This window comes from Pogona vitticeps, chromosome 2 (genome assembly GCF_051106095.1).
Source record: "Pogona vitticeps strain Pit_001003342236 chromosome 2, PviZW2.1, whole genome shotgun sequence".
NCBI lineage: Eukaryota > Metazoa > Chordata > Lepidosauria > Squamata > Agamidae > Pogona > Pogona vitticeps.
Window position 1 is genome coordinate 48,508,414 of NC_135784.1, and position 26,807 is coordinate 48,535,220.

The 26,807-nt window shown below is 38.5% G+C and overlaps 1 protein-coding gene across 3 annotated transcripts in view; it reads right to left on the reverse strand.

The window, feature by feature from the left end:
• The window catches only part of CNTN3 (contactin 3), a 297,168-nt gene that overhangs the window by 26,287 nt on the left and 244,074 nt on the right, over nucleotides 1–26,807 (reverse strand). For all 3 annotated transcript variants that reach the window (XM_072989444.2, XM_020811500.3, XM_078385204.1), the window contains exons 12-18: nucleotides 13,662–13,779; nucleotides 11,189–11,347; nucleotides 10,942–11,091; nucleotides 7,532–7,602; nucleotides 3,296–3,530; nucleotides 2,991–3,106; nucleotides 1,767–1,953 (exon numbers count right to left, since the gene is read on the reverse strand). In XM_072989444.2, the coding sequence (XP_072845545.2) occupies nucleotides 1,767–1,953; nucleotides 2,991–3,106; nucleotides 3,296–3,530; nucleotides 7,532–7,602; nucleotides 10,942–11,091; nucleotides 11,189–11,347; nucleotides 13,662–13,779 (1,036 nt within the window). The remainder of the gene's footprint in view (nucleotides 1–1,766; nucleotides 1,954–2,990; nucleotides 3,107–3,295; nucleotides 3,531–7,531; nucleotides 7,603–10,941; nucleotides 11,092–11,188; nucleotides 11,348–13,661; nucleotides 13,780–26,807) is intronic.

A 26,807-nucleotide genomic window follows, 5' to 3' on the forward strand; every position in this document is an offset into this window, starting at 1 on the left:
TTTTCAAAATGGCTCCCCATTGTGTAAATGGCTCCCCACTATGTTCAGGATGGATTCTTCGCTTTACAGGTATTAGAAAATGGCCGCCCTATGGAGGATCTTCGCTGCACAATGAGGTATTTTGCCCATTGGAATGCATTGACCGGTTTTCAATGTATTTCAATCGTTTTTTACTTTCGCTTGACGACCATTTCGCTTAACAGTGATTTGAAAGGAACAGATTATCGTCATCAAGTGAGACACCAGTGTACTTTCATAAATCATAGATGCGATGTGAGATAAATCTATGTGAAACTGTTTCCACCCCATCCCCTGAGTTTCATAGTCAAATACAGGAGTGAGTCACTCACATATGCCTTTTCTACCTTTTTGTGCTGCCTCTCAAATTCCAGTCACAGGCTGACTTCATACTGCCCTTTATAAAAGAACATTCTTCGGAAACCCCAGCCTTGTTTATTTTGGTGAAAGTACATAAAAGTAAGTACATATTCTTCATATCTGGCCTTCATAACTTGATGTTGCACAAGTGGTTTGCAAAATTCTCACCAGGGAGAAAGTCCTGTGAAGGCATGGGGTCACGAAGAGTTGGACATGACTTAAGGACTAAACAACAACAACTGGACCCATAAAGCAAAAAAGCAAAGTGTGGTGTTTATATATCACCCCACAGTGGTTAAAACACTCTCTTGGTGTCTGGAAGCTGAGTCATGACAACTGAACTTCTTTCTTGTTAGGTTGAAATGTTTTTCTGGGTGGTTTACAATTTATTTATGCAGGTTACACATTGCCCCTTGTTTCAGCAAGCTGGGTACTCAATTCGCTGATCTCAGATCAATGGAAGGTTGAATCAACCTCAAGCCGGCTACTGGAGCCCAATATTGAACTCAGATAATGAGCAGAGTCTTCACTGAAGTACTGCATAACCAAGTGAACGTCATCAGACACCATCACAAAAACATGCTGTCACAGGAATATCATGCATTCTTTGGACTTTTCTTCCCTAAGAAGTCCGGAAGGCAGAACCAGTACTCATTTTACAGTGAGTGCTGAAAACAGGATCACTTTCTGATTCTCTCTTTCTTTGTGGAAGTTTCAAATGATTTAACTATTTAAAACAATATTAAGATGTTTTCCTTGCCATTGCTACTGTGATTTGGCTGGAGATTTCACTATATTTTCTAGTATGCAAATATTGTGTATTTGCATGCCACATAGACATATTGGTAGACATGTATAATAATCTATAAGAAGTGCTAATATTTACTACAGCAGTAACACATCCCCAGCTTGAAATCTTCCATGCAGAGATCAAAATGAGATGGGCTGAACCTTGGGATCAGAACCAGGCTCTATTTACACACATAGCTGAAACAAAGCTTTAGATTCCCACAGGCAGAAGAAACTGGCTACCATTAGATTACTATCAGTATTATCAAATGTTGTTTCTGCTGCACTGAGAATGCTTTGATTTAAATATGCTGAGACCCAATTGCTTGCTTGTGTCAACACAAAAGCCCCAATTTTATGTGTTCCATTAAATGCAAATTGTATTGTTACTATCTTCCCACAAGACAGAGAAAAGAGATATAGGTATTTACTGACAGTTTTTTTTTACTTAGCAAAAACACATAAGCTATTTCTAAAGCACAATGGAACTTACATTGTCTCATCTTGCACTAACCTATTAAAAAAGTTAATCCCCACCCCCACCCCCTTTGCAGGTAAAGGAACACAATTACATCATTTCCTCTCCTGATGATACCTACGTGTTTTTTTGGTGGTAGCATTCACAGTGGCACTAAACGGACCTGCTCCCGCACTGTTGTATGCACGAACGGCTGTGAAATACACCAGGTTGCTCATCAGGTCTGTTATTCTTACTGATGTTTCATTTCCGATGACTTTTACTCTGTTTGAAGACTGTTCTTTTCCACCATTATTCCAATATCTTACCTAGCAGGTCGAAATCAGAGGCTACTTAAAACATGTTGACATTGTGTATTTATTTATTTATTTATTCATTCAACTTTCCATTTACTCAGATCTGCATCCTAATAACTTACAACTTACTTCCAATGGCTAGAATGCCTTTTTATTTTCACACCATAACAGGAAATGGCACTGCATCTCATTGTTTAAAATATGCATCTTTTTGTTTAAAACCCAAATAAACAGCTCAGCCTTAATAGGTAGAAGTTACAGTTACTCTGTGGTGTTCTGTCATTACATGGGCACCCTAGACTGGCTATCACTTTTTTATATTGCAAATGGCAGTATCAAATTTCGCACCTGACTTCCTTTGGTAGTCTGCTTAAACATCAGTTGCTATAAAGGCATCATCTATATACACTTTTACCGCCTTCATGAAAGAAGGATGGAACACAACCATGTGTATTTAAATACAGTTTGGCTTGTGTTAATGGAGGTTGAGATACTGTGCTTATCTTTGCCACACTAGTGGCAGGAGATTCGGTAGATATTAACTAGGCATATACAGACAGTGACAGCAGGAGCTGACTGCCAGCCGATTTCCATTCTCAGTGCAATTTTAGTGAGCTTGCCGTGATTGATCTGGTGTAATGCCAACAAATAAGGCAAAGCTCAAGTTCTGCACACACACAAAAAATCTGTGAATATTTACATTTGGCTTTTATACTCCCCCAAAGACCAGATTATTTGCAACTCTACCATGTGTTCATCTAGATTCAGATACAGAAAACTGCCTTTCTGGCTTTGAATAGCTGGCCTCTCAGGCAACCTCCACACCAAAATTTTAGGGGGAGAGGTGGAAGCAGAGTAAAAAAAAAATAATAATATATCACCAGATGTTTGCATGAGTCATTTTCCCATAAAGAAACAAAGAAAGAGCAGCTGATTTTTAACAGTAAGCTTTGGTTCCAACCCACACATGAATAATGATTTGAAACTAAAAGAACCCTAGCAGAGCCATTTTGGGAAACAGTGTTATCTTCACAGGATTTTATTTTTACCTCATAGCCCAGCAGTCTCCCATTACTCATTTTCCAAGGAATGGCATTCCAGGACACTTCAATGACAGAAGATGAGACACTGTTTGCAGACATACCAGAAGGTGCTATAGAAGGCTCTGTATTAGAAAACAAAAACGAAACAAAAGCAGTAGCGCTGATAAAAAAAAAAGGAAGATAAATCTTAGCTGCCAGCTAATTAAAATGGGTTCACTGACACTAGCTAAGCAAATATCCACTCCATTCATTTGTATGGAAAATAATTTAACAAAAGCTATGAAAGAGATTTTTTTTAAAAAAAAACCCACCCTCTTCAGCAGAATACACTGTAGCCACTGGACTAAAAGGACCTTCTCCTTTATTATTATATACTCCAACCTTGACTTCATACGGTGAAAATGGCAGGATGCTTTCATTTCGAAAGACGTATCTGGGCGTGTCAGGTGATGTAACAACTGTCTGTATCCAGGTTGTAATGCCAAGAGGTCGGAAAGCAACAACATAACCAAATCCTTCACCATTTTGTAATTCTTCAGGAACAGGCTAGGCAAAAAAAACCAGTAAATGACTGATTTTTAAAAGATGTACAGACATAAAATTCCAGTACAAGAGTTGCTGGAGTTTGCAAAAGAACTTGTTCAACCAATCTTATGTGGAAGAGAAGTTTGACTGTTGGTGTTTCTCATTAATTAGGCAAAGACAAAATGGAATGCAATTAAGTGAAAATCAAAACCCTGTTATGCTTGCATGTGTCAGTACAATTATTTATGGAATTCAGTGGGTCTATTGTATGAATAAATATTCAAAGATGAAGGTGCAAGTATACATCCAACTAGATGCTCTTGTCCAAGGGAAGAAAACCCATGCTTGTTTTTTTTACACAAGGATGAGGAACTGCAAAATTATTCTCCTTACCATGCAAAAGGGTGAGATATTTTGTGGTGCTTGGTTGTTTCTGGGTGTTCTTTTTTGCGCAAATGAAACAAAGTTTTCCAAATAGAGCTAATCACTAAAATTGTGCCAAAGACATCTGTTGCATGGTTCAGTAACCCTTTAAGTTATCATGAGCAGAACAGAAATTGTAAAGGCAGCCATGTCTGTTATGTGACATGCCAGCCATGTGCCTGTTGCTTGTTTTAAAACACAATCATATGACAAGCACCTCTCCAAAGATTTGTCTGCAACTTCTGTTTTACATCTAATCCCAAGAAGATATTTGTTTTTGTAGTTGTGTGCCATCAAGCCACCTCCCACTATGGTGACCCTATGAATGACTGATCTCCAAAATACCCTGTCCTCAGCAAGCCCTGCTTAGCTTTTGTAAACTCAATTGATAGTCAATCCATCTCATGTTTCATCTTCCTCTTTTCCTGCTACCCTCAATTTTTCCTGGCATTATTGTCTTTTCTAGAAAATCTTTCCTTCTCATGATGTGCCCAAAGAACAAGATACTGACCATGATTTTTTATAGCTTAAAAACATCAACAGGTTGTTTGCATCTTTTTAAACAATCAGGCAATCATTCCACACTTGTACATACTTAGCTTCTCAGAAGGAAAGAGCATTAGTTTTACACACAATTTGTGAACCCTAAAGAAATACTGATAAGGAAAAAATGCAGTTTCTTGAGCTTGCTCTTGCCTGGAAGCAGAGAATCTTGCAGGGCTTGAAAATTCTTCATTGTTGTTTCACTGACTTAAGTCTAAGCTGATGAGAATGCAAAGTATTCCTGACATCCCTATTTTTGGGAGCCTATACTAAGAGGTTCGAAAACATGCAAAATGCAAAAATGCGAGTAGATAAATAGGTACCACCTTGGTGGGAAGGTAAATGGCGGTCTGTGTCTAGTCACCCTGGCCACGTGACCATGGATGATTGTCTGCGGACAAACGCTAGCTCTATGGGTTAGAAACGGAGAAGAGCACCGCTGCCTTAGAGTCAGACACAACTGGACAAATTTTCAAGGGGAACCTTTAACTTAATGCAAGAATGAAAAGAAAACAACTTCAATTTCTTGCAGTATCAATTTTGGGTGTGTCTATGCGATGAGAAACTTTAAAGCCCTGTGAGATTCCTCATCTCCAGCTGTGCACAAGACAGCAAGCTCTTCCCACCTTATGGTGTCTGTAAGTTGCATTAAAGTCCTTTCTCTTTAACATGCAAATCCACTCACCTAGCAACTGCAAAAAGACTGGCTGAAGGTTTGGAAAGACGCCAACAATTCATATAGTGACTCGACTTCTTAAATAAAACAACAATGAGTCTAATTTGGGGCAATTCACTAATTTGTGTGAACTACAAACCTTGGGCAATACTCAAGTCTTTTTGCACAATAACTGGCATCTTTTGCACAAGATAATGTTCTAACTAACACAAATGCAAGGCCCAGGAAATTTCTTGCCATCCTGGCTGAAAGGGAGAAAAGTGTTGTAATTCTTCACCCCAGCCTGAGAGCATGAGACAAGAGAGGATTTACATTCCTAGCCTATAGCAGGGCATGAAGCCAATTACCTTCCTTAGCAACTGCTGTGCAATGGTAAATTGCCTTTGAGCATGGAGGTTCCATAAATTCATGTAGTTAACCAACACTGATATAATGCCCCCTCTGCCCTTCAGTCCAAATTCCTTCATACAATTTTTCTCCTGGCATATCTGAATGCCATAATGGTTGAACAATTCTGTGTTCTTGAATCATAGGATGTGTACTTTCCATTCATGCTATGTACCAAAGAACAACAACAACTTCTTGTACAGTCCTTTTGTGTTATAACATGGCATTCCTATCTAAGGCTGGAACAGAGACTAGACATCTGCTCTCGGATGGCACCCAAAGCAAAATATAATACTGAGAATTTAGTTATCTACCTATTAAGCACCAATTATTAACGTAGAGCCATGCAGAATATACAGAATACCTCAAGTCTCTTTTTCTATATCTAACTCTTCAACACAAACGCCCAGAAAAGTGTTCAGAAATTTAATAATATGATCTAATAACTACATGTGCATTAGAAGGGAGGGGTGACAAAATGGGAACTAGAAAAGGGAGGGAATAAATAACATCCATTACAAACAGCCAGAACATGTCTTGTTTGGAAGGAAGAGAGAGGAAAGATGGGCAGCTTGATGAATGATGAAGAGCCCATTGACAGTACTGTAGTACTGTAGTAGTCAAGCCTCTGCTGACAACCTGAGTTCTATCTTGACTGATTTAGGTAGCCAGCTCAATCTTGACTCAGCCTTCCACCCTTCTTTTGTCAGTAAAATGACTACCCAGCTCACTGGGGACAGGACAGGAATGCTGTTTGCATAACTATGCTGTAAACCACCCAGAGAGTGTTCTAGCACTATGGAGTGGTTTATAAGTTGATACAACAATAAAAATAGAGACTATTTCATACTAAGAGGATGGGCAAAGGGACCAAGATACAAATATTAGTCAAGATTATAACCAGAGGTTACAGAGGAGAATGAGAAATAAAACAGAATTATAACAGCCTTTATCCATGAAGAGACTAAGGACTGGTTCAAATGTTATCTGAATGAAACGGAGTTTGAAGTTTATTTACTTATATGTGAGCCCATTAGGCTCTGTTGGGCTTTAGCCTTGTTCCCTCCTATGCTTTGGACAGTAGTCTTAATGAGTCGCCATGTATTTCAACTCATCCATGTGACTGTTGTGGCACTGTGTATGGAGGCCACAGAATTCTACTCTTCAGTGTTACTATTCCAGAAGATACATGGAGCTTCTTTTCCATGCCTTCACGGGCGTGTATTGCTTACTTGTTCCTTCAGCAGGCAATCTTAGTGTCTATATTGCCTTCAAGCATAGTTTTCTCTTGATCCAGTGTATAGATGGCCTTATTTGGATGTTTCTGTGTACTGTACATTGAAGCAACCACAAAGAAAACTTGAAGACAAAGATTAAGGAACATATCTACTATTATTGCTGTTTCTGAATTCTTTCACTCAAGAGGTAATGGCCAAATGCTCAGGGATATTTTCTAAATAATATAAGTTATTTACATTGCAATAATAGGAAGATGATCAGAACAGACTCCAAACTGTTTGTTCTTGACAGTTTTTTGTGTTTGATACAAGAAATACTGACCAAGAATTTTAAAACCATGCAAGATTCTTTTTCTCCAGCTGAGAATGAAATGAAAATTTATTTTTCCCCCATCACAGAGTTTATAATTTGTGTAAAATATCTTGTATTTTTTTCCATTTGAGAAAGAAAGAACGCACAGAAACACACAGCCATATGCATGCACAGCAAGCACAGAAGGTTTGGCAATTATAAATAAAAATGCAACAATTTATGAAGTGCTTTAGATTCTTAAATAAACTGGCAGGCAATTCTGAGCCATCTGCACAATTCCTGCAACTGTACCAACTGTGCCACTTTTGGGCTAAAATTGCATTTTTGTGTAAAATACTGTCCAAAACCGAAAATTTACAACATTATGTAAATTTATGCAAATAAGTGATTTTTGTTTTAAAAAATCAACATTTGCAAAATAAATTTTAAGAAGAAAACTTACATCCCATGTGATGACCAGTTCAGACCTGCTGCCACCGCCCCCACTTACTTCAGATGGTGGTACGTCAGGAACTAAAAAGGAAATTAAAAGTATAATATAACAATGATTGTGCACTGTTAAGTCAATTTTGACAAGGCGACCTTTTCAGGGTTGTCCAGCTAAACAGTACTCAGAAGTGATTTCCCATTCCCTTCTTCTGGGAGCATCCTAGGACAGTGCAACTTGCCCAAGGCCATATAGGCTGCCTCTTCTCCCTGGAGGCACAGTGAGAAACTTAACTTTCAACCTCTAGCTCCGCAGCCAGATGGCTAACTCACTGAGCTCTCCAGACATTGTAGCACAATAAAATATTTAAGAGGGCACAAGTTCATTCAATGGTTACCAGGTATTTCAGCTAAGCAGGTGAAACTGTCAAGCTCACATTCAGGTCATGAAAATTATCTTGCATGTATTGAGCTCACATTTTTCAAGACATGTATGCTATGCAGAGCGTGGTCATATGGAGTAGAAAAACACTTTGGGTAAGAGATATATTTTAAAACTCACTAAAATGATTGTTTGACTTAAGATCTGATCTTAGGCAGTTTATTTCTAGAGTTTGAAAATCAATATTTTTTGGAATATGACTTCCACAATCCCCATGTCAGTATGGTCAGCAGCAGTTAAAAATTCTTTTCACATAGCTTTCCCCTGCATAGTTTATTTTTATTTTATTTTTTAAAAGATGGTCCCTGACTTACTGGGGGCCATTTGTGTCATAATCAGGGCTCTGGAAGGCTGAGTCAGTCTGGTAGCTGCCATGTTGTGGCCACCATCTTTGTTCCAGCATCCTCCTTGCAGAACAACCTGTGCTTTGCAAACCTGACAAACTGGGTTGGTTGGAAGGTGGTGTCAGGGTCCAGGCAGACCTGAGAGCAGATGTTATAGGAATCTCAATTGTTCCTGCACTTATTGTAACTCCAGAGGTTTGTAACTTAGAATCTGGCCGGCTGCCATTATGACTAACATCCTGGAGAGCTTGGAGTAATAAAGGCCTGTTGTACCAGGACTTTGGAATGTTAAAATATTGAAGCTCCAAGATAGTGGAGCTACAAGGAGTGTAAGCTATAGGATTTACAAATGCCACTTCCATATTTACATATTGTAACACAACATTGTTCAACTGTCAAGATTATTATGGGACAGCATCCTTGCTTGGCTGGACAGTCAGCTAATTGTTTTGAAATCACATATAGACAACTTTAATAGTCTTTCATTTCCAGAAGTACTTTTTCTATATACTCACAAAATTTCTCAACTTGGCAGGACATCAATCTTAAATGTCCAAATAATGCTGGTGGTGGTCCTGTTGCAACCAGAAGTGGCAATTTTCACACATTTAAGAGTTGCTTCCCTGTCCCACTGTCCCCAAAGAGTTCCCCATGACCAAAGGGATCCTAAAGAAGCCCAGGAACTTTGGGGGTACAAAATGTTTTATTAACAAAATATGGCCATGGCTAATGATATAATCAGGCTTATGTGGAATAATTTTACATTACTTGATTTCAGCTGATATAAACTACAGATTTGATTATCACACAGGATACTCTGGCCTTTACTTGAATTCATCTTTCTGTTTTCTAAATGTTAGTAACAGAACGACTATACTGTAAAAAAATAATTTTGTTATTCCTGTATAAGCTCCCCCCATCACTAAAACATATCCTGGAGCTGCACATCAGATACCACTATGTAGTGACCTTTTCTAGTAATCTTCAACCTGTGGTGACTGAAATTGGTTTTCCTTATCTTAGGAGTGATGATCCACAGTATATGCTCTGCTATGCCTCACTTAACCATCTTCAATGGTGTCAAAAGCAAAACATTAGTCATGCCAGCAAAAGACTATGCCAAAGTCAGATACTGTTATGAAAATAACTTTTGTTTCTTTAAAAAAATGTATATGTGATACTTTTTACCCTAGGCTGACTAAAATTCAAAGCAAACACTCTATCACAGATTCTTCAGTTCTTTGTTTAGTGTAAGGAAAATGCTTCAAAAATATGTGTATTAAAAACAGAAATTGGCACTGAACTAACAGCATGAAAGTAGTAGTCAGTTATTAAGTCTGGCTGTCAAGAATTCATTAGCTGAGTTATGTACTTTTTTTAGAGAAAGGAAAATATAGAATCTTACATACAGTGGGGTCTTGACTTGAGAACTTAATCCGTATTGGAAGGCGGTTCTCAAGTCAAAAAGTCTGTAAGTCAAGTCTCCATTGAGCTACAGTGCATTGAAAACCGATTAATCCCGTAACAGGCCGTTTTTGTTCCATTTTGGTTTTTTTCTGGTCTGTAAGTCAAATCTCAGTCTGCAAGTCAAACCTAAATTTTGCGGCCAGAGAAGTCTGTAACTCAAAAAGTCTGTAAGTCAAGCCGTCTGTAAGTCAAGGGTCCACTGTAATTGCACAATTTCAGGGCATACTCTGTTCTGATCGTTTATGTCCCTGCGATGGTGGTGAAGTAGAAACAGTGGGGGATGTCCTCGTATACTGTCATTTCTATTGAGATCTCCCCAATTTCCAGGGAGATCCGATGAATTTTATATTCTTTTGCTGCTCTCCAATAAGGTTTTTTACATTACTAGTAAGTGACCAAATACTGCACTGCCACAATAGCTTGCCACAGTCTTCTGACCACATAGGGTATTTGAGTGCCCCCACCATTGTTAGATATGTCTTGTTTAACTTACTTTCTAGGAGGGTTGGGCTGGCATATTGATGGTTATATGTGTCTCCTAATTTCATTCTATATCATGTGACTGCTGTGATGTTTTAAAAGCTTTTATATCCTTCAATGCTGTTAGCTAACTCAGAATTTTTTTTTTAACTTTAAATGTATTAAAGAGCCAGATGGCGTAATGTCTTGACCAATGTCTCTGATATTATGTGATTTTATCTAAATAATGTATTTCTTATCTTCCTGGTCATTCAATGTTAATAATAATAATAATAATAATAATAATAATAATAATAATAATAATAATAATAATAATAATAATAATAATAATAATAAAACTCTAAAACTCTGCTCACGACCTGGGGTTCAAATCCCAGGTAGCCGGCTCAAGGTTGACTCAGCCTTCCATCCTTCCGAGGTCGGTAAAATGAGTACCCAGCTTGCTGGGGGGGCAATGTGTAGCCTGTATAATTAAAATTGTAAACCGCCCGGAGAGTGCTTGTAGCGCTATGGGGCGGTATATAAGTCCAATAAATAAATAAATAAATAAATATAAATAATAATAATAATATGATTCTACTATAACATTTTTTTATTATTATTGCACAATAAAAACTCAAGCTGTATTGGTATCTGCTGCAACGAATGTACATCTAAGGAAGCAAGCAAACAACAACAAAAAAACCCACTAACCTGCCTCTTCAGTTCTTACTTTTTCTGAGGGTAAACTAGGTTCTCCACCTCCAATTTTGTTACTGGCAACTACACGGAATTCATATTCCACCCAGGGGTTTAAGTCTACCGCAGCAGCTGTGAATGTCTTCCCATCAATGACATCAGGAACTGTAACAAGATACGTTGAGAAAAACCATGAATTTCTGTGGTGGTTTTCTGGAAAGAGCTAATACATTCAATTGCAGCCAATAAATCTTCCTTTTACCTGTTGTGACTCTTTGCCAACCCACCGAAAATGGTGTCCTGGCTTGTATAGTATAACCAGTGATAGGGCTGTGATTATCTAAGCCTTCATGCCAAGAAAGCCGAGCTGTACTAGCTGTTATTTCATCCACTTTTACACGTTCAGGTGGTCCAGGTGAGCCTAATGCAATAAAACATCAGATTTTAACAATTGGGAAGGCTGCCGTAAAGGTAGTAGGTACTCTACAAATTGCTAAACATGGTACCGACTGATTTCTATTTCACCAGCACTGTGGGGGGAAGAAAACAATTTAGACTGCAGTAAAAGTGCCATTTTTTACATTTACTAAACCCCTGCTTGGTTATTTTATAGCTGTAAAAGCAAGCTCTGAAACAGCAATTCCGTAAGTAGAAAGCAGATGATGCATTCTTTCAGGGACCTTTACTCAGCCAGATTGCTCTGCTTTTTCAAGTCAGTGTCTTTTACTTAGTCCTTGATGTCCTGCATTCATCTGATAGTACATCTTTTTGGTCTGACAATTTGTTATCGAAAGCATGTTTTTGTCATGGTTCTTACCCCACAGTCATTTCTCCTCGCTTCTGCAGAATACCGTATCAGCACCTTAGACAGCAATTCACATTGCAAGCCTTTTGCAGCTTTCCAGAAAATCTCAATTTTCCAGAATTTACAAAAATATATTGTTGCTGTTTTGCTACAAACATGAGGCAGAACTAATGAAATGCCTCTTTAAAGCACAATAGTTAACCATGGCTGGAGCTGTCATATTTAGCTTGACATATGCTCAAGACGTATTTCTTTCTGCTTTAGTCTCATATACAGTAATGAACTGCTTTTTAAAAACATTTTATGCTTTAAAACATTTCATTTTTCATAGTGTAACTTTGTGATAAGGCAGATAATGAAATGAAGCAAATGATATTCTACCACCAGCCCGAAGTGGAAAATGCAAAAAAATGCACTTCATTTCCAAAGTCTCACTCTAGCATTTTGAATATTCATGCCTGCATAAGAAAACCTGCAGTGTGAAATTCACCAATGCCTGGGCGTCACTTGAGGATTATGCACAGTAACTTATAGGTAATTTTTTTAAAAACTGCTTTCATTCAACTATAATTGCTGTAATCGTGTTGCTCAGTGGAGTAAATTACACTAGAGTAGAGTTAATGAATCACTGGATATCTGATGATTAAATTCCTTGGTACGTTCCAATAATTCAAATGGGCCTACTCTAGTTGAAACTTACTGCAGCATAGTAATCTGCAACCAGAATAGGCCCATTTGAAAAAAAAAATCAGACCTATGGAGGTGTTGATCCACCAATTCCCAACTTACTCAGTTGGTCTAATCGAGTGTAACTTACTGTGCTAAGCAACAGAATTTCAGCCATTGTGTTTTCTGTGAAGTGCAGTGATACAAAAATTATGGTAGTTGATCTGCAATTGCTATTTCTTGATAACAAGTTATCACTTGATGCTGAAGACAATAGCTGATTCCAGGGCTCCAACTTTCCTGCATTCGTTTATACTCTGGGACCATGACTAGAGATGGGGGTATTCGTATTCATATATGAATACCAATACTCCCGCACGGGTGGAGATAAGGGTCCACCCCCCTGAGGGCAGAGTGTCCACTCACGATTCTGTTGGTGCTGCCAGCTACTCGATCCTTCCTATCACTCCGGAGCTCACTATCGGCTTGCCATTCCTGGCAGGAGGTGGAACGACAAGCCTCCCTGCCAGGTCGAAGAGTGGCTCGCCGATCGTGAGCGCCAGAATGACAGGAAGGATCACGAAGCTGGTGGCAGTGGCGGAATTGTGAGTGGACGGTCTGGCCCAGGGAGCTGGACCCTTATTATCGCCACCTGTGTGGGGGTATTCGTAGTTGTATATGAATACGAATACCCCCATCTCTAACCATGACTTTAAAAATGACAAACAGAAGGAATACAAACATAAATAAAAATACATGTGACTGGTACAACATTCTCTTTCTTGAACGGGAAATATCCAACATCCAGGTTGTACTCAGTGGTGGGTTTTCACTCATTTACTATATACTCTGAGGTTCCGACCCCTTAAAAGCTGCTCCTTCTCCGCAATGGTAGGGTGTTAGGAGGGAGAGACAATTGGCAACAACTGGATATTTCTCCTGGGAAGCAGCTGTCTCTAATGCGAAGCCATCATGGGATGCAAGCCATTGATAATATCCATCAAACTCCTAGTGTGTCAAGGTTCTTCATGGTCACTTTTTTCCCCCTCCTCTCTCCTTCCCCCTAGCAGCCAGATTCTAAATCCTTTATCTGTTTCCAAGAACAGATTCCTATGCATTTCTCCAGCATTCTGAAGAAACACGATGCACATTATATTATGTGCATAAGGAAGCATTGTGAAGGCATCTCCTGTCATTCTCAGGGTTTGCTTTAGAAAATTTCATCCAGTCCTTTGCAAATAGCATTATTCAGAAAAGTAGATACCTCGCACTATCAGGTCTGCTGAAGATGATACACTATCGACCTCTGTCTTCACCACACACACGTATTTCCCACTGTGTTTTAGCTGGATATTTCTGATCATTAAATCACCAGATGCACTCTGTTGAGAAGAATTAATAATTGTAACAGTTATATCCACATAGTTGAGATGGTGTGTTCAAAACCTTAGGCTGCCTCTCTTCCCACTTTTCCTCTAAATAGATAAATAATGCATGGAACAGAGAAGAAAATGTTATCTGATGTGTGTAGAAGCAAGAAATATATTGACAAGCATAGGCAAGAGGGCCAAACTTCCAAGACAGCCCATGTTTTAGACAACTTGCACAGCTGTAACAATACATGATACAATTTTGGCTATTGTTATCATCCCTGCTTGGGATATATACTTCTGCAAATGCATGGAAATGACTTTTGTGTGTCCAGAAAATAAACATAATCTAAAAAAACTTAGAATGATATAGATGAAATGCACCAGGAAATTCATTTCCCACAATGTGTCTATTACTGGCTCTTTTCTGCTAGAGAATACATAGAAGTCTGCCTTATATAGCTGGTTCAGAAATACATACATTTTTCAAATATGAAGGAGCACAGTGTAAGCAATTTCAATCTGAGATCATTTAGTCAAGGTAGTGACCCAGTAAAGTACATATGGAGACAGAGATAAGTTCAGAGTTTTGTCCAGGAATGGATTTTATTATGGAAATTCAATAATTAGCAATTGAATGCTGTCCCAGAGATTGGAGAGTGAGATAAGAAAGTGTAGCGGATGAGCTGCTGTCAATACAAGAGACTGCACAGTTATGTGTTGGGTTCTAAGAAGGGTTTATATATGGCCAATTACCATGAGAACTGGCAAGACAGCAGGACAGAGACAGAGAAAGTGAGGGGGGTAGGTAGATAGGTGGGTAGGCAGGCCTTTCTTCCTACATGCTCTATCCAAAACCCACAGAGAGGGTGTGCCCCAGCAACAATACATTAAAGAGAGGATTAAAATAATACCCTTCCACACTTGCCATGAAGTCTTCCAGCAGTTTTCTACTTTAAAAAGAATAGAAGGAAAAAGAGTGATCAGAGAGCCATTTGGGGAAGACCTCTTCTGCAGTTGCTAGAACTGCAGGGTTCTGTGCTGCAAGAAACCTGAAAGCTACTCCAGCAAAGCATCTGCCTGTGGTATCACAGCTGGAGACAGCCTTTCTCAGTACAGGTTTCCAAAACAGGATATGGAGTTGATTAAGAAAAGACTCACAAATGGGTAGACTACTCCTAGGACTATGGTTTCCAGTTCCACAAAGAAAGTTTGCCGCACCAGCAACCCTGCAGTGACGAGAGAATGCACAACCCTTTGATGGTCATTTATTGTCTTGTTTCAGCTTAACATGAGGGACTCTATGCTTTCGGTGATGTTTCAAGAACTTCTTAAAAAGAGTCCCACTCTTATGTCCAAGGAAGTGGTCTTGGCCACAAAAGCTCACATTAAAATATAGCAGTTAGTATTCAAGGTGCCACATTTTTGTCTTCTTTGTTGTTGTTGTTTTGGACCAGATATTCTTAAAAAGAGCAATTGAAATAACAGCCAATCAACAGGTGACAAAGCACATGTAGGTGTGTGTGAAGATATTAAAAGGGTGTGCGTGTGTGATGAAGTAGATCAAAAGAAAAGGAGAGGGGGATGTGAAGACATTCCAAAGGGGGATGGTAAAGAGTTGCTTTCAAGACAAGTGGTTTGAAGATATTTTGGAGGGTTGTCCTCTTTCTTATTCCCTCTACTTCATAATTTACCAAGCCAGCACAGGCGCTCCCAATCACACAGGTGAAGAGTAAATGCTGCAACAACAAACAGGAGCCCTTCAGATGCGCAAGTGGGGTAGATGAGTGGGAGTATGGTAACCTGACAAGCAGTTAAATGAATGTAGGTTAGAGGCACTTGGAAGAAGCAACTCAAGCAAGGGACACATAGTGGAAGACAAGCCAGACAAGGAGGAGTTCTGATATCATTCTAGTGAAGGGGTCCTGTGTCCATGTGTCACCTGCTATCATATGGCAGCTTGAAAGGAGTGAACAGTAAGAGAAGTGGAGGGTAAGAGTATGTTTGGGGAAATGGAGAGGAGTGCTTTTACAGATAGAGAAGCCTTCCAAGGACAGGCAGCAGGTCATAGGGATCTCTTGTCTGACTTTTATTGTGATGAAATTTAGAGGGAAAAGCTAAACTCTAATGGATAGTGGAGATCTGATGATACAGTAATGTGCAGGGATGCGAGTATAAACAAAAAAGTTCCCATTTCAAATGTCTCTACCCTAGGAAAGCCAGTGTCTTTCAGCTTCAGCTTACAGTATGCTGTACTAAGAAAATCTTCCTATCTCTTACAAGGTTGCTGTGCTAATCCTGAGATAATACAGATAAATGCTGCACAGCACTATAAAATATTGAGCATTATTATCTTAAGATAATCTATGTAATACTGCACATGTTTGTAATCACACATAAACATTGCTGTGTCAACCAGGCCATTCTCAAGGCAAATTACATTTTTATTTAAAAAATTGTGCAATATGAAAAAGAATTTGTGCTTCTTTGTTTTTCTTTGCTTTTTCAATTTGTGGTATTTCAGTATGTTTGTGCTTATTTTGGGTTAACGGAGATAGAGCAGATGAGTTTCCTAATAAGAAAGAGGATGTGATGCCAAAAGAACTGGAGACCAGCATGATAAAAGAATTGTCTTGAACACACTAGAATTTACAGAGCATTTAATTACTTCAGGAGACCCCATCATGCCAATGCATACCAAGTGTGAACTCTACTGTCTCTATTTCAATAGCTGTTTTCTGTGGAGAGCTGTGAAGTACACTTTGTTTAATTTTCAAGATCCTCCCTTACTAGTTCATCTTTTAAAAAATAGACTCAAGGGGCACAAAACGATAGAAACTCAGTGTTCTCTGAAAACTGACAACAATTGGCAATAGGCTTTAACTAACATGTATCACAGATATACGACTAGTGACATCTAGTTAAAATCAGCTCTGAAATAATGCCAATACACATGTTCTATGTGTGTGATGAAATTAATTTTAGTAGCTTTGCTTGCTTCAAAATTCCCTGCAGCAACTTGAAAAAGCTGAAGGGGAAAGCAATAAAATGACTCCCTTTAAATTTAGATGGAGAAAGGCACCGGGGGACCACTGGGGTGGAAGGTCATGACCTGAATTCCTTCATGGCCAGAAGAGATATAAAATGGCCCATCCACACAAAAAGGCCCAAACTGGATTTTTATTAAGGCTCAGAGGGCTCCAACACTAAAGGGAGAAACATTCCTTCTAACTATAACACGTTTGTGTTCTACCCTGCCGAATGTTTTGAACATGGTTAATAAATGTAGGACAATTTCCTTGCAGGAAAGAATGAACTGCCAGACGGGTCTAGACCAGACTGATTGCTTTAAATGAGTAGATGAGGGGATTTAGGAAGAAGACCTCTGGTGAAGAGCTTTGTTGCTAAGGAAAGTTTAAAGCCTGAAAAATATCTTATGTTAAAATGTAGCATAATGCTTTGTATGAACTTCCGTTTTATTCTTCAGTATGACACTTCCCTTGCTCTGTTTAAGACTGGTGTCACTGTATTTTAGGAAGAGAGAGTTAATCCACTTATTCATAGTTGTTATATGTATCTCCACACAATGTGTGCCCCATTCAGCAGTTAACAAAACACAGAGACATCTCCATAGGTGCCAACAGAGATTTACCCACATATTTATTTATTATTTTATTTATTTTTTCAATTTTTACCCCGCCCCTCTAGAGTACGTCTACTCGGGGTGGTTTACATAGGTTAAAACACATTAAAATAAACATATATATTACAATTATTACAGTATATATTCACATGCACACAAATGCAAGCGTAGGTGATGCCTTTTATTGGTTCACTAAAAATAAATAGCAAACTTTTGTGGTCAAAATCCACTTCCTCAGGGTTTAAGCGCATCCCCTTCATGGACCGCAGAAAATTTGTCCAAAAATGGATGTTACATACTGTACCTGGCAGAGATTATCTGTTCTTCTTGTGAGGCTGGGACTCTTACTGTCTCGGTTTGGGATTTTTACACCCTGGCTCTTGAGACCAAAAGGCCACAAGCTACCCTGTGATTGTCCTCCCCCCACACTTTCACACTGCTTGCTTGAATCAAGGTTTCCTATAGCTGTGGAGTGGGGAAAGACAACACAAAGACACAGCAGCTTTCAGCACAATTTCATGGCCCACAATTTGGTTCATTAACCAGGTAGAAATAACAAATTGTGCCAAGTTGAAAGTCAGATTAATGTTTTTAGTTGGTATAATGTCATACTCTGGTTGACTCTGGTTGATGTGAAGAAATCACGTGGCGGGTGTTGAGAGTCTACCTGCTAGTTAGGGAGGAGAGAAGCCAGTGGTTCTCAAACAGGGCCTTGTAGATGCTTTTGAATGAAAACTCTCCAAAACCCTAACCAGTATGAATGATGGTCAGTGCTTCAGGAATATCTAGTCCAACAACACCTCGGACCAAAGTATGCCAACCACTGCCTTAAATGAAACAAAACCACACTTCCTTTAAACCACAGATGCACAACCATTGCAGCTCCAAGGGATCCACCTATTGCTTGGGGGAACAGGGTTCACATATACATACACACAGGCACACACAGACACACACAGACACACACATGCTTCCTCCTTCAAAACACACTATGAGAGAGTGGCTGCCAGCCCATGGCAAGTGACCAACCCTAACACTAACCCTGGCACTTTCCATAGCCTATTCAAAACTCAGTCAGAAGGAAGCAAAGCAAAAGAAAAGTGTGCCCTGCAGGTTCGTCCCATAGCACTTAATGAACCCTCTGGATTGTTTACAATTTAGTTATTGAGGTGACACATTGCCCTCACCTGCCAGTTTTATAACAGGTCAGGAAACCTCTGAGGGGCTGGGTACCCTTGTTTCCCACCCATCCCTAATATTTGGTGGGCTACAGCACATCCTCTTAATTTTACATGTCTCCCAGAAACCTTGGGAAACCACTTGTCATTTAAATGCAACACATAGACATTGGCTAGTCAGAAATAGGAAGTGACAGGCTGGTAACTTTCAGTTTCTAAAAAAGGCTAACTCTAGATTAAACGAAGCCTGAAGGCAAAGCTACATTTAAATGTCATATTTCATTTCATGTAGATTTTACATTTGGCAGGGGGAGAATGTGTGATAACACACTGGGATCTGAGAGAGGATCTCCTGGAAGATCTTCAAAAGCAGAGGGAGTTGGGTGTCACCCACACACTGGTGGTACCAGACCACAAAATTCTGGACAGCCTCTTTCAGATTTTTCATGGATATGTGAAATAGTATGGGGAATCATGGAACCCCGAGACACTCCACAGTTAGAACCAGATATGGAACAACTGATTGGTTCAAAATTCAGAAAGGAGTATGACAAGGCTGTATATTGTCCCCCTGTTTATTTAACTTATATGCAGAATACAACATGTAAACGGCTGGACTGGAGGAATCCCAAGCCAGAATTAAGATGGCTGGAAGAAATATCAACAACCTCAGATATGCAGATGATACCACTCTGATGGCAGAAAGTGAGGAGGAATTAAAGAACCTCTTAATGAGGGTGAAAGAGGATAGCACAAAAATTGGTCTGAAGCTCAAAATCAAAAAAAACTAAGAATATGGCCACTGGTCCCATCACTTCCTGGCAAATAGAAGGGGAAGATATGGAGGCAGTGACAGATTTTACTTTCTTGGGCTCCATGATCACTGCAGATGGTGACAGCAGCCACAAAAAGATGCCTGCTTCTTGGGAGGAAAGCAATGACAAACCTAGACAGCATCTTAAAAAGCAGAGACATCACCTTGCCGACAAAGGTCCGAATAGTTAAAGTTATGGTTTTTCCAGTAGTGATGTATGGAAGTGAGAGCTGGACCATAAAGGAGGTTGACCACCAAAGAATTGATGCTTTTGAATTGTGTTGCTGGAGGAGACTCTTGAGAGTCCCCTGGACTGCAAGGAGAACAGACTTATCCATTCTTAAGGAAATCAATCCTGAGTGTTCACTGGAAGGACAGTTCCTGAAGCTGAGGCTCCCATACTTTGGTCATCTCATGAGAAGAGAAGACTCCCTGGAAAAGACCCTGATCTTGGGAAAGTATGAAGGCAAGAGAAGGGGACGAGAGAGGACAAGATGATTGTACAGTGTCATTGAAGCTACGAACATGAATTTGACACAACTTCGGGAGGCAGTGGAAGACAGGAGAGCCTGGCGTTCTCTGCTTCATGGGGTCACAAAGAGTCAGATATGACTTAACAAGTAAACAACAACAAAAACAACAATTTTTCTCAGATGTCAAAGAAGTTTAAGATTTACAGTTACTGGAACTGTTGGCTGTACCATTTTCACTAGAGCATGTGATACCAGGTTTCCCCTGCCAAAATGTGGCTTTTTGATCATAACAGTTCTTTTCTTTTGCTGCATTTTTTTGTAGATTTTCTCCAGCAGTTTTTATGGCCAATCTTAAGGTATTTTAAAAATTATCTATGTACGTAACTTCACCTTCAGGATCTTTTTCAGATTCTTGCTCCCAATTTTGTCTTAAAAGGTCAAGAGGTCCACATACTCTCATACCATACAGCAACTCAAAGGGGCTGAATTCCAAACTCTCTTGGTGTATATCCCAATATACATATAACAAAGCTTGTAGCTTTCTATCCCAGCCATTTGGATTTTCGGCCACATATGCCCTAATAATCTAACCCAAGGTCCCATTAAACCTACAAGTTCATTAGTCTCTGGATGATATGGCATAAATGTAATATGTCATATTAATCTGGATGTAAAGTTTGCACTCAAATCCGAAACAATTTCAGTCAGAAATCCAAATCTGCAAAATATGTTCACTAGGGTAGTAGCCACTGCACTTCCTTCTATATTACTCAATGGAACATCTTTTGGATACCTGGTAGCATAATCCAAAAGGATATATTTATTTCCTCTTTGGGTAGCTCTTGGCAAGAGACCTACTATATCTATGCTGATTCTCTTAAAAACTTTGTTAATGACTGGCATGGGGCATAGTTTGGCTTTTGTCCTGTCCCTTTTATTTCCAATTTTTCTGGCAGGTATCATAGGTTTTACATTATTGTTTAACTTGCTTCCCAACCTTTGGCTGGAAGAAATTTTGGGTTACTCTCTGAGTAGTTGATTCCCAGGTGTCCCCTCCCCTCCAACTGTGCTGTTACGAGCTATTTTAGGGACAACTAATTGTTGATGTCTTCCCCCATGTCTATTATGGGGTTGTTTAGAGTTTCTCTATACAGTCTGTCTTGCACAATTATAAACTTGTTAGGATTTTCAGGTGACAGTTCGAGGGGCTCTGACCTCACCAAATCGAATAGAGGTTTCAAACTTTCATCTGACTTTTGCTTCATGCCTAATTCTGAGGTAGTTTATTCCTTAAAAACACGCAGATTACTTTTTCCCTGTCTGCTTGGGTGAGTCATCAAATTCCAGATAATTATTTTGAAGAAGACTATTTATATCAGAATATTTCCCCTCAATTCCTGTTTCATACTACACCAAGGGTTAGATTTGGCCCTGAGATTGGGTCATTACACCCACATTCTTTATATGTCTTGCCAAATCATTCCCTGTTAGGCATGGGGCCAGGATATCATCTCACACAGCTACCTTCCATTCTCCTTCCCAGTTCTTCTACTGAATATGTGCATTGGCCACAGGTACAAAAAATGCTGGTGCTCCTAACCCTTTTACTAGAACACTTCCAATGATAAAATATTTTCCTTCAATACCACATGAAGGTGACATACACAGAAATGTGAACACGTATCTCTCACACCCCATAAATTTTGTCCTGAATCTGAATTCTCTCTCTGTGTTCTTCAACTAACTCTGTATACAGTGTAACAAGTAAAATATGTTTTACCTCTTGACTTGGGCCAGCCTCATTCACTTCTGACATTTCTGTCTGCATAGCAACCTGTTTGATAGTTTCTCCATTTAGTGAGCAATTTAATACTGGGTTCAAGATTTTTGAAACACAATATACTGGTTTCTCAGGGTATACTTTCTGCCTAACAACTTTTTCTGGACAGCAGTCTTGGAAATGTCCTTATTTACTACATCTGAAACATACTTTATTTCCTATTTTCTCCTTAGCAAACAGTCTTTGGCCGCACCTTCATTCTCCTGAGAAAATTTTCCCCTCTGCTCTGCTTTTACTTTCCAGCCTTCAGACACTTTGTCCCTTCCTCCTGGTCACTTTTTTTTATCAATTCTTTTCTCACTGTACTGAGGTTTTATTACCTCTCTCAGCATTACTAGTCTGTCAGTTAATTTAGCAGCCTCAGCAACTGTTTTGGGCTGCTTTTTTTGCTTATACCATATTCTTGGGTCACAGTATTATAAAATTGTTCTCGTCGCATTAAATGTATCATATCTTTCTTCATTTTAACTCCAGACACTTCAATCCAACCAGTCAGCAAATAATCCAGTCTACAACCTAACTACATGTATGTTTCATCATGTTTCTTAAATTTTTCAGTTTCCTCATATGATGATTTGCTGCTAATCCAAACCTCTGTTTTACTCTCTTCTTATATAATTCATAATCCTGGGCCTCTTCCAATTTCATTACTCCATAAATTTCACTAAGCCTCTATAAATATCTACAATATCCCATTCTTTCCTCAGACTTAACACCAAATTCTACATAGTTTTTTTTTTTTAAAAAAAAAAATCTGCATGGAAGGAATCCACATTACCCCCTTTATAATATCTGGGAAACCTCTTCACAGCTATCTGAGATATATTGATTCCATTTTCATTATTTGATGAGTTGCCTGCCAATTCTAGTTCCCTCATTCTTAACAGAAAGTCCATTTCTTTCCCTCTTAATCTCATGTTTTTTTTTTCTTTTCTGGTTCTTTTTTTCTAATCTAATTCCCTTTATATTATCTGTTCCTTTTCTTTTCCCTTTTCTAATTCCTTTAATCTTATTTCCTTTTCTAATTCTAACTTTTTAAAGTTGATCTGTTGCTTTTCCATTTCTCTCTTTATTTTCTATTATTTCCATGCTCTCTGGAACATCATCAACAACAGGGCTTGTAGGTGTAACCTCCTCAATTCTCTCAACATCAGCTTGGTCTGCTGCAAAAATCAAGGTTCCATTTCTGATTTTTTTTAATTGATTGTTTGTTTAGGAGGCATGTATTTGTATTTCTTTACAATTACCTCAAAATGTTCATCTCAGGAAATGAGTGTAAACTCTTCCTGACACTTATTTCTATGTCAAGAGTATGTTTTATGAGTGATTTCTTATCTTGAAGTTGAGTTATGGCAACTGGACCTCTTTCTTGTTAGGCTGAAACATTTTGCTATTCGTTCAAGTAGCTTCTTCAGTCTGAGGAGAGTCGGTACGAGACTGCTGATATATCCTCCATGTTGGTTTCATTTCCTTCTGGTCTGAATAGGTGAAACCAATGTGGAGGATATATCAGGGGTTTCCTACCAACTCTCCTTAGACAGAAGAAGCTACTTGTATGAGCAGCAAAACATTTCAACCTAATAAGGAAGAATTCCAGTTGCCATGACTCAGCTTCCAGATAACCTTGCTTGGATGACTGAGAATCTTCATAGATACAGTGATTCCTTATTTTACCCAAAGCTTTTACCTCAGGAGATCACTGCACCAATTTAGTCTCTTTCAGCTTTCTAGTGGTTCTCCTACTAATTTGCCTCAGACTTTTATCTCAGAGAATTATTCTGATGGACTAAGTTTTATCAATTACTTCTTACTTTACCCAAAATTCTCCTACCAGTTTACCACAAACCTTTACATCATAGGATTGTGTTAACTGACAAGGTGACAGACACTTTTCTTTTAATGCTAAACTCCTTCACTGAGTCAGAATTTTCAGTCACTAAGTCTAAATCAGGCTTGTCACATTTTAAAATAGCTTTCCTTTAAAGGGCTTGACTCCAGCCATAAACATACTAGATCAAGAAGTATAATAATAATAATAATAATAATAATAATAATAATAATAATAATAATAATAATAATAATAATAATAATAATAATAATAATAATAATAATAATAATAATAATAATAATAATAATAATAATAATAATAATAAATGATATTTTCTTTATTATAAAGTAACTACTGATAAGGAAAACAGAGTTCAACACAAGCTTTTCTTAAGTTACAGCCAAAATGCCAAAATGGAAGTGAAGCTACAAGTCTTCCCATTTCTAACTTTCTTTCCACAGTTTCCATTCTTTGGCAGTCTATGACCTGAGATTCCTCCATGCTTAATTTTGTGTCAATTTCAACACTCATAAATGATAAGAGATCATTGGCTTTGTATGGTGCCTGAGATTTTTTAAAGATAAGAAATGCCAGGGATTGAACCTGAGACTTTCTACATGGAGTGCATAAGCTCTATAACTGAATATAGCCTGAAGCTTTTAATCTTGATTGTGTTTCTACAGACTGGCATCAGCTAATAATACATTTCATCATACAGTTTCCACCCAAATTAATGAAAGAGTCTTTCAAGATACTGTGCATGAAACTTCTGACAGCTGAAATATTCCACTGATATATCAAGGAATATTTTAGTTATTCAGCTTTAAATCTCTTGCTGATCCTTCAGTACGTTAATTGATTATAGATACAGCAGTACTTTAGAACAACAGTACATGTCAACTAGATCCAGTAGTAGTTAGAGATCCTTAAGGATTTGGTTTCAATCTCAATGATTACCTGTGAAGAAATTAAGAATAGTGGGCAACCTGTCTGTATTTTTTGTTCCTTTAATTTTCTGGGCACATTTGCTACAACACCCTCTCATTTCCAAAAGAAGTGCTGGGAGACAAATTCCATCAAGAGAATAAAAGGTTAATATGAAATATAAGTTGGATATACATGGACAAAACTACTTATTGGTTCCAGGCAGTTTGTTTGTCACAATTTAATAAGTATTAAAACACAACACACAGTTTGCAATGCAAAGTACAGTATCTATGTCAATCGATTAAGTACAATGAGCCATACAAATTCAGTTGGTGTATTTAGGTATTATAAGCTTTAGAATCTCTATTCTGAAGTACTTCTAAGGTAAACACATTGAACACATACTAATTTGTATCTCTGTGGAATGTCATCTGCCTAACACCCTCATTACAAGCATCTAACATGCCATACAAAGGAACCTCCTCTCCAGACAGGCATTTAGTAGTTTTTATTTTTATCTGTAAGGCACACAATTGATCAGTTGTGTGTCCTAATGTTATATGTAAATTTTGACAGTATCCTAAGGGCACTCTCTGCATTTAGAATTGTTTTTACAAGGATTCCTTTCTTATTAGATAACTTCTACAGTTGAAACTAGTCCCGTTTTTTATGTCTTTTCCTCATCCTCTCAGAACTATAAGAAAAGCTAACTGTAAGTCCAAGCTGACCAGAAACATACGACCTGCACATCAACCAACCTCCTTTCAGAAATGTATATAATAAAGGAGAGGGGTTGAAACAAGACCAGATTTTAGAAGTTTTAAAAACTATGACTGCAATGACAGTGAACAAGAAATTTTCTCTTGCTGTTTTTGATTTTTCAAATTTGCTAACAACAATATGCCCAAGTGTGTATTGCAACTCCTTACTTCAAGATTTCACACTTCAGAGTGTACTTAGTTCATCAGCTTTATATAGAAACTGGTATGCTCATATCAAATGAGACAATCTCACTGTGTGCATGTCTGTATGTGTAATATTAATGTGTTTATTGTGTATGTGCCACACCTCTGGAAAATACCTGTTTGCTCTTGTGCCTGCCTTGAGACAAGTATACATGAGAGTTCATGCATGCATTAAGACTGGTGATGTGTGATTACAAAATAGTTCCAATAATAATGTAGCCACACAGTTCTCATGTGGTTTTTCAAAGCTCAATTTCTGCCATCTTAACGGAAAAGATATCATTAGCCATCTCTGTGCAATGTAAGTTGAAATATGAAAGTGGTCCTTTTGCTGCATAAATTGAATAACACAAGTTATGATGTTTAGGGCTCAAAAACAGATTAGCGTTCTGCCAAAGAGCAAGAGCACAGCATAGAACTCTACAGAATACAGTGAGAAATGACAGCATAAAGCAACACTCTAGAGAGGACATATGATGGAAAGTGCATATTTAATGGCTGAACTCTTGTTGCTTGGCTTAGTAAGTCACAACTGGAGTGTGCCCAATGAATCAATGGAACTTATGGAGGAGGTGACTCACCAAGTCCCCACTGATTCAACAGGCCTATTCTTGCTCTGACGTATTGTGCTAAGTAACAGAAATTCTGCCAGTACATTCCCCTTCCCCACAACACAGCAATATATTCACTAAAACTAATCTTGTATGAAGCATTTGAAGTGTACATTTACCCACAGGATTATAAAATAGAATAATTTTGCCTTAAAGTGTTCTTTCAATGGCATGTTTGAAAATGGCAATACCATGCCATATCTGGTCACAGCAAATAACATAACACTGGAGAGAGAGTGTGTATTTGTATCTAAGCTGGCTTACAAAATTAATCATTCATCATACCACTAGAAATGTGTGGCTGAAGCCTTCGTATTTCATGTAAATTAATCTTGAATACCATGAAAGCACAACAAGAACGCTGGAGGAAGATGCTCTCAAACTGTCAATGTTTCTTGGAGACTTGGCAGTAGAAGAGATTTCATTCAGATCTTAAGCTAGCAAAATTAGATCTTTGCTGCTCTAGACAAGTTACAGTGACAGAAGGTCACCTTCTCTGATGAGCACTGTGCTGACTCACAGAACACAAATCTGGCTAGTATTAAAATTGGTAACCACTTCTAATATTGATGCCTGCACAATTTCAGCTGATAGTAGTAGCCTTTCTTGCCTGGTAAGATCTGCAGCCCATTAATAATTCAGATGTTGCTTGCACCTATCTAATGAGAATAAAGGCAATTGTTTACTTCTCACACGGTCTGTTCTCAGGGTCTAAGATGCTCCATGCCCAGAAGCCCCAGTTCTAAAGGATATGCTTTTGC